The sequence below is a fragment of the Eucyclogobius newberryi genome, unplaced genomic scaffold (assembly GCF_026437365.1).
Source record: "Eucyclogobius newberryi isolate DKJ021-1_F unplaced genomic scaffold, fEucNew1.0.hap1 SCAF_3, whole genome shotgun sequence".
NCBI lineage: Eukaryota > Metazoa > Chordata > Actinopteri > Gobiiformes > Gobiidae > Eucyclogobius > Eucyclogobius newberryi.
Window position 1 is genome coordinate 8,844,613 of NW_027315945.1, and position 8,485 is coordinate 8,853,097.

The 8,485-nt window shown below is 41.5% G+C and overlaps 1 protein-coding gene across 1 annotated transcript in view; it reads right to left on the reverse strand.

Annotated features, from left to right (window-relative positions):
* The window catches only part of ptpn23a (protein tyrosine phosphatase, non-receptor type 23, a), a 22,551-nt gene extending 14,322 nt beyond the window's left edge, over window positions 1–8,229 (reverse strand). Inside the window, exons 1-14 of the mRNA XM_072461370.1 lie at window positions 7,958–8,229; window positions 6,112–6,186; window positions 5,376–5,503; window positions 4,556–4,632; window positions 4,378–4,427; window positions 4,092–4,223; window positions 3,005–3,085; window positions 2,796–2,927; window positions 2,373–2,420; window positions 2,239–2,295; window positions 1,912–1,970; window positions 1,752–1,831; window positions 1,209–1,323; window positions 1,056–1,121 (exon numbers count right to left, since the gene is read on the reverse strand). Coding sequence (XP_072317471.1) covers window positions 1,056–1,121; window positions 1,209–1,323; window positions 1,752–1,831; window positions 1,912–1,970; window positions 2,239–2,295; window positions 2,373–2,420; window positions 2,796–2,927; window positions 3,005–3,085; window positions 4,092–4,223; window positions 4,378–4,427; window positions 4,556–4,632; window positions 5,376–5,503; window positions 6,112–6,186; window positions 7,958–8,041 — 1,184 coding nt within the window. The 5' untranslated portion in view covers window positions 8,042–8,229. The remainder of the gene's footprint in view (window positions 1–1,055; window positions 1,122–1,208; window positions 1,324–1,751; window positions 1,832–1,911; window positions 1,971–2,238; window positions 2,296–2,372; window positions 2,421–2,795; window positions 2,928–3,004; window positions 3,086–4,091; window positions 4,224–4,377; window positions 4,428–4,555; window positions 4,633–5,375; window positions 5,504–6,111; window positions 6,187–7,957) is intronic.
* Window positions 8,230–8,485: the final 256 nt, after the last annotated feature.

Below are 8,485 nucleotides of genomic sequence, written 5' to 3' on the forward strand. Positions count from 1 at the left end.
AGTCCGTATTTAGTTTTCTTGTCTGTGTAATACAGATAACAACACTGACGGACACGAAACGTAACATCGATTAGTTTATACCTGGCAAAACATTCCATTTCCATAGCATTTATTACGTGATTTAGTTTTTCAGGCAGAAACATTTCAAGACATCGCTTCTGCGCAGTAGATCCACGGCCCTCAGATCCGTGGTGGTCATTAGTTCCATGAATTGTTCAGTTATTAAACTCATAGATTCATAGTTTTACGCCTGTAGCTCAGTTGTGGCATTTGGGCTATTTCAAGGCATCTCGGCCCGTTCACTTCACCTACACGCGCTCTGATTGGTCTAGACGGTCACGAGCTGGGCTAGAGCGGCGCGCTAGAGCGTAGCCGAAGCTAACAACTTAAAATGCGTTTTAAAGACAACTGAAGAATCTTAAAATTGGAAAAAGTCAATGACTTATAAATAAGTAAGAATTGCTGCCATATCCGACTTTTTTGAAAGCTCTACGTGCCCTGTCAGCTGAACGACCAGTTTTTAGTTACATTGCGCTCTAGGGAAAAAAAGCTTTCTGGACGCACGATGCAGTGGAGTGGCCACTGGGGTAGTCTGCGACATGTTGCGGCTAGCCATACCCTATCCAGATATTATAATAGATCCATGCCGAAAACACAACAAAAAACACCAACACACTTCCGGGCTACCCACAATGCCCCCCTCTCTCTTAAAGGGCCAGCCAGGCTGGTAACACTAATAAGAGTAACATTTATATCCGAGCACTGATCGGGACGCAGCATCCGATTTCGATCAAGTCTGAAACGACGTGATCGGGCCTGATTTCCAATCACGTGATCGAGCTTGATTTCCTATCACGTGATCGGATCGGGACATCCCTAATTATGCATATTGTCTTGTGAGGTTCATGGAAATACACAGCGCTAATTCAGACCCAGTTAAGATCTGGTTATTCCCTGGTTGAGAAATAATATTGGTATGGTTTGGGCACATTTATGGAGTCTCAGTGTCTGCGTTGGTACTAGAATTTATCGTTTGTGAGATGTCAATTACTTACTCTAGTGTTTCATTCTTGCTGTCAATCTTGACCATCACATCTCTCAGCAGCTTAGCCTTCTCCTCACTAAAAAGGAGGAAACACATGGCTTGTTTAAACTTAACATAACGTGTATTAAAAATGACATTTCAGATGCTGTATATTTGATGTGACCTATAGAGTGAGGAGGCCTCGTGTGCAGCCATGGGCACCAGTTTGGCAAACAGGTCCGGACCGGTGACGCTGGGGTCTGTGGGGTTCACTGGAAGAGCTTTCACCAGAGGAGCACCTATAGTACATGAGCAGCACATGTGAAGGAAAATGTTCAATACAATGCATAAACAAACATCTTCATGAGATGTCAAGAAAAAGAAAGGTAAAATTATTTTTTTGTTTTAGCTAATAAGTGAATACTTATATAGTTCATTTAATTGTTCATCTTCTGCTTTTAAGAAACCTTCTCTTCTTAGGTTCTTATGGCCACTGGAATATTCAAGAATTGTGCCATTTCTGTTTGTCTTTAGCCTTATTATTTTTGTCTTATTTTATGTTACTAGGGGTTCCAGAGTAAACCAGCCACACAGTATTTTGGCCTTTTGTAAGCCAGATGCCCAGCCGACTGTGACCAGCCAAAACCTCTGTGACAGAACAGAAATACAATGCATTTTGCCAAAGGACACCACTAATTGCACTTGGATGGATGTTGCGTTTTATTACCTTTAACAGAAGCTAGAGACTCTAAGGCAGGAACAGCTTCATGATATATGAAGTCATTGTCCTTCTTTGCAGAGTTATACCTGTGTGTGCAAAGTAATCAAGACATTTTCATTTTCAAATTCAAAAATACCCAGACAGCCACATTGCATTTTTTGCTTACTTTCCACCTATGACATCCATGGTGAATCTCAAGGCCTCTTGCACACTGTCAGGTTGACCCTACAGGAAAGAAGAATACCACAATATGTAGGGGCAGAACAACTCAGGAATCTCATGATTCAGTTTGATTCACGATTCAGGACCTTCGATTTCATTCATCATAATTATATCAAGATTGTTAAAGTAATTTAAAATTGTCATCGTCACCATTATTATAATTAAACTAGTCCTTTAATTATTGTTATTGTAAATAATGACTTGAGCCTAATTGAGTTAGGGCATTATATAGGGACATTTAAGAATGGCAGTAGCATGAGTGGTACCTTACCTTGGCCAGTTTAATGGCTTCAGCGAGTTTATCCAGAGAGCTCTGCAGGTAGGCCAGCTATAGAGAGCACAAGCTGTAAGTTTAAGATGAAAATGTGAAGCCAGAGTAGCCATGCAGTAGAAGAGCATACTGACCCGCTCTCCGTACTTCTGCTGCTCCTCGGCCTGTTTCCCCATGTGGAGCTGTACAGAGAAGAATCAGCTAAGTGGATCTCTTGGCAGAAGAACAAAGTATTTTTGGTAGTGATCAGCAAACACAACATAAAAAAAAAACGGAGAAAAGGAGGCGTATACAAAAAAAAACATGGTGTGCACTTCACACATGCATATGTGAATGCATGCAATAATGGATAAAAATCTGTCTTTGTAACGTTAGAAAACCGCTTGACAAGTTCTCAACATTAGTGATCACGTAAGCTGGTTAGCCTCTGTCTTGCCTTTAAACTCTTAATATTTGAGTCAAAAATGAAATGTACTACTGGAGCCACGGCGCAGGTGGAAGTGGGCGGGACTGTTCGGCTCCATAATAATGTCTGTAAAACTATATGCACCACTCACATGTGCAATAGAAGCAAAGTAATAGATCTTCATCTGGACCAGTTTCTTCCAGTCCTTCTGAATCTTTCCCAGCATTGAGGCGGTCTCTGAGTTCTCCAGGGCCCGGCACGCCTCTTTATAGTAATCCACCACCTAGAGGACACAAACACACACGCATCACTATCTGATACTCACTTTACATTTGCCCCTCTCAAACAGTCCTGTCTCACCTGTGCACTGATGCGGGCCACAAGGAAACTCTTCCTGTTGTCCAGCATCGACTTCTCCAGCAGACACTCTTGGGCCTGACCCTGCAAACAGCCACCATCTCACTACTACAATATGCTGTATATAGTACTATATATAAACACTGTATACAACTATGCTTCAGTTATATTACAGTTGAATACATCTATGCCTGAAACTACTTCAGTTTCTGTAAAGGACACATTTGCATTGTTTGTTTTGTTATTGGCTTTTAAACATGTACTATGGGACATTTCATGTTTTAGACCTTAAGAGAGTGTGTGTGTGTGTGTGTGTGTGTGTGTGTGTGTGTGTGTGTGTGTGTGTGTGTGTGTGTGTATTTTGTCGATTAGTCCTGCCACGTATCAATCATAGAACGCACCTACTCCTCACCTGCAGCCTCGTCGGCTCGTCCCCATGAGAGCAGCAAGTTTCCGCGTGTCTAAGCGCATGGATCTATCATAATATAGTTCCCTCAGTGTACAGGACAAAATTAAGACGGAGAAAGACTGTTGGCGCTGACTCATAAGAGACGGAAATCTATGAGAGATGCAATGCGATCCGTCGCGCTAATAAACAAACGCACATGTGTTTTTTGAGCGTCCGCACAGGGGGGAGTGCGCATGCGCACTTCCGCTTGAGTTCTCAAATCGGCGAAAAATCGCCCATTACGCCTTTAATGCAGAAACGCTCAGAACGAGTTTGGCAATGATGTATGGACTTAGAATATGCACTTCTTCACACGTTGGAAATCTGCCCACATAAACACTGTCAGTGCTGTGCTTTGTACGTCTTTACCGCTGTCTTGTGCTCATTCCCACGATGTCATGAACACGTTTGAACATGATTGAGCTTATGATCGTAAAACAACAAATCCTCGGCACATGAAACCACGTGGGCGTTTGTTTATCCGAAGGGGGCGTAACTTGAGAGATCTATTTTTAGTAACTGTGGAAAGTGGTATTCTGGGAAATTTGAAATTGCGTGTTTTCTGAGTGCTCAGCATGGATTAGAGGAAGACAACTACATAAACAAGATTAAGCTAAAAACAAAAACCGGGCCCAGACTCACGAGCATGAGGTTGATGTTGAGGTTGAGGATCTGGTGACTCATGTCCACACTGTAGTTGTGGCTGAAGTGGTCACGCAGGTACGAGAAGGCCCCGGCCGAGCACTGGAAGTGAGTGCACGAGACTTTCATTCCCTGAGCACACATCAGACAGGAAAACAAGACTTCAGCCACACTTCAAAACAACATTTGACACTACTTTCAATTACAATGTACATATCAATGTATTTGTAACTCCCATTATACGACATCCCATTTACAGTAATAGTGTTAGTGTGCGGTGCAGTACCTCCTCTGAGACCCGGTTGTCCATGGCTCCCAGCATTGAATGGAGGGCTCCTGGAATCATCCACAGTGAAATATAAGTAATAATGTCAAACAAAAAACAGAACATTTTACAAACAACCTAGAAGTATTATATAAATGTCAGTGAAGCTGCCAACAAATATAATGAAACCCCTTATTACCCAGATTGTACAGAATGCAGGCCTGTTCATAGCTGATGTCCTCATGTGTAACCGTTTTTCCAGAAAAGATCTCTGTCCTGTGAGAGAGAAGGAAAGAGAAATTAATTTGTAATTTTTTTGCGTGAAAATATGAAAGACTGCAGAATAAAAACCATATAACATAATTTACTATGCTTTAAGAATGTCTAATTATATTGTCGTCATTTTAAGAATCAAAGTTGTTCTGTAACATGACAAGAGTAGGTTTGGTTTATAAATAAAATGTATAAAACGGACCACAAATTTGGACAAAAGCTAAACCCTTCACTTTAGGCTCTGATTATTATTCCTATTCCGCGCCCCACTCCTTCATTATTTAAAATGAAACAATATTATGCCAAATGAATAATATATAAAGAGTCGGATTAGCAGCACACAGACTTGATGTCCAAGTGTGAGCTGTGCCACAGGACTGCTATGGGAATAGATTTAGGGGTTGTCTTGCTGTTTTATTCCTATCCCCCTCCTCACTCTCCCCCTCCTCACTCTCCCCTTTAGTCCTCCAGACCCCCCTCCTCTTCCTCACTCTCCCCTTTAGTCCTCAAGTTATGTGAAGCACTTAGTGCCTTGTGTATGAATTGTGCTCTACAAATAAACTTGCCTTGCCTCCAGACCCCCCTCCTCCTCCCCACTCTTCCCTTTAGTCCTCCAGAACCACCCTCCTCATCCTCCTCCTCATCATCCTCCTCCTCCTCCTCATCCTCCTCCTCCTCCTCCTCCTCCTCCTCCCCCCCCACTCTTCCCTTTAGTCCGCGTGTTATTTTGCATGTGTTGTACCCACCATGAGATGGGCACAGCGGCCTCCTGCCCCGGGCCCATGGGCACACGGCTCTGGAGGTAGTGTAGCTGGCCAAAGTACTTCCTCAGAGTACTGCATCCTTCAAAGTCTCGCGTCACGTTCACTGCACTCTGGAAAGCACAATACTCAAAATGAGCTTCTGTTCAGAATTATGCACAAACAGGTTGTAAAGGAAGCCTGATGCTTTGAATATGAAAAGCACTGTAAATGTAGCAGAAATGTACTGTTTGTGGCGTACTAGTCTCTTTTATTCCATAACATCAATTTAAATCAAATAGAATGCCATACCAGCTATGCAAATGTGCATTTTTAGCACTAAAAAGATACTATGATTTTAGTTGATCAAAAACTGATTTTAGTCACCCTCATTCACACACATTATTTGCGCAGACAAATAATGTAAAACAAATGTGCCAGTAAAAACTAAAAGAAAAAAAACAAAACAGTAAGAAGTCTTAATAAACTAACGCCAGTGACAATTGTGTAAGTCCCCATTTAATTGTATTAAGAGTATCTGAAGCAGATGTAGCAATATTCATCATTGGCTCACATGAACCACAGAGCTGCCCCTGTCACAGCAGCTCGGAGGTCCTCCTCCTCCAACATTTGACTAGATTTGCAAGAAACATGTTTGCTTTTAAAGCATAGCAGAGCAGTACAAGTTGGAACTAACAGTTAAAAGTAAATATTACTCAATAAATACTTATGCTTTACCCACCTGTCTCAATGTCTCAAACTTCTTCAATTGTTCATTGTAGTTGTCTGGATTCTCCCCATAATTATTAAGGATAAACTGGAAAAAAGATAATCAAATACACAATATAAGGTTATGTTATGATCTCTTAAGCCTTCTCTCTAGAACATTTGACAACCATTTTGTCTACTGTTTATTTAATTTAAATGCATAGTTAATCTTCCCATGTAAGAACATATTGCAAGACATTACTGCCCAGTAGGTAGACATGATTATGGTAGTAAATTATTATCAGATGCAACAGAGGGCAAAGATCTGGTACTACTGGTACTTTAACTAAGCACTATTTCGCCTTTACGGTACAGCTTAACAAGGTTTATAGAACCAAGGCAGTTTTTTCTCAAATGTAAAATCTGTATTGCAAAAAATGTGCTCCCACTGACATTTTATATCAGCCTTTATCTGGCTCAAGGTGGTGATGAAATACAGTCAGCAGATAAGAAGGCGCATAGGTTACTGGAAGAAACAGCACAATGACATGTCGGTGTAATCCCTCATTCGTCCAGGCGTGTTCCATAGTAGAAAAAGCTTCAGTTGTAGTCATCTGGACTCAGTTTTTTTCTAACTGAGTCCAGATGACTACAACTGAAGCTTTTTCTACTAAAGCACAATGACATGTTTTGGAAATGTGTAATGGAGGCAATTAATGATGGAGTCGAAGAAGGATTTATATGGAAAGGAGTGACTGGACAGTTTTTTTAATAATGAGTACCGTGATGTAATATCAAGTATTTGTCAAGTGATTGTGCTCAGACTTTTGATCCATGTTGTAAATTCAAGATTCAGTTCACAGTGCACATTTTGAACATGTCCAGGACCATTATTGTTTGAGAAATTACTGAAACAGGAACTTCTGAAAAGAGACCGGGAGATAATATCATAATTGTTGATTGAGTGACATGCCAAGTTAGAATATTGCGTATATTTTGAAATGATTACCTTGAAAATGGCCAGAAACATTTAGTGTACGTAATCTCCCAAATAAGAGTGTAAAGATATTTCAGCACTTTTGGTTATTTATATGATCCATTCAAGGTTTGAGATGGACATGAACCTCAACTGAGACATTTACCAGCACATTACCGATGCATTATTAAAGAAGGTTATAGTCTGATTTAAATTATTATTTTAAAAAAACACACGCATACTGCTAAACCAAGACAATTATGCTCTATAAATCAGCATTTATTTTCCGAATTAATTTACCAACACTGTCCCTGTCATGGGTCAAATCAAGCTCCAAACTATGTTTTCATTACATAGAAACAAGAAACAGCATTTTTATTAAGTTGAACGTGTAGCCTGTAGAAAATTGAACTCCATTTCCATTTCTCAGTCACTTATTTGCAAATGTGTGGCGCTCCAAACACAACTTAATACTTTAAAGACAAGTTTTGATGTAATTTGTCATCTCTTCTGTCAGGTGCATGTGACAGTGACATCACAAAGGCCAGATTTTCCTGTTGATTGTTCAGGAAGAAGCCATGCTAGTCACTTTAGCTAATCCTCCATTTTACTGTAGTTTATTAATTTAATAACCAAATCAGCCGTAACAATTCACATTATAAGTTTACATTCCTCATACGTCAAACCAATGGCTACATGCTAACGTTAGCAAACAAAGGCGGTGGTCAGGAAAAGCGTTGCCAAATTAGGAGCAAACTAGTACCGAAAGCTACACCATCTAGAAAATTCGTCCAGTTATATTGACATGTATGGGGGTTTAGCGTCTTTATAAGGGCGATCCGGTTAGCCTCTGCGCAATCCGTGTCGCTTGCCACTTCGTTCCTCAGCCCCGGGCCGCGCTCACCTGCCTGACGGACGGGCTCAGTTGGAACTCCCCTGCCTCCTTCAGATCCAGCCAGATCATAGGCATCCGCGGGACCGCCTCCATCGCAGCGGCGGCAGACAGGGGGTTCTTCTGCCGCGGCGGTTGGCCCTGCTCCACACGCCGGCGGTGGTGGTGGTGCTGCGGGGCTGGCTGCTGGGAATGGGAGTGATGTGGTCAGTTTGAGTGAGAGCACAGCGCAGCACACATAGGGTTTTCTCGCCCCAAACAACTCCACTGTGTCATATACCCATTTACGCTTCCACCGGAAACTGACAAAGCACGTTACGTAAAGGAGAAGGAAGAAGCGTGCCGCGGGGTTTGCTGGGAGTTGTAGTCTTTTTAAAAGGTTGTCGCGTCTCCACCATCACATCTTTCTTTTTTATATAGACAGAGGATTTGCTCAAGAAGGGATGGATAAGATTTGTATTGCACTGAAATAGATTCAGTGTTAAAAAATACTACTAAAGAAGACTACTTGCCGTTCTTCGACCATTTCTTTTCAAAGGG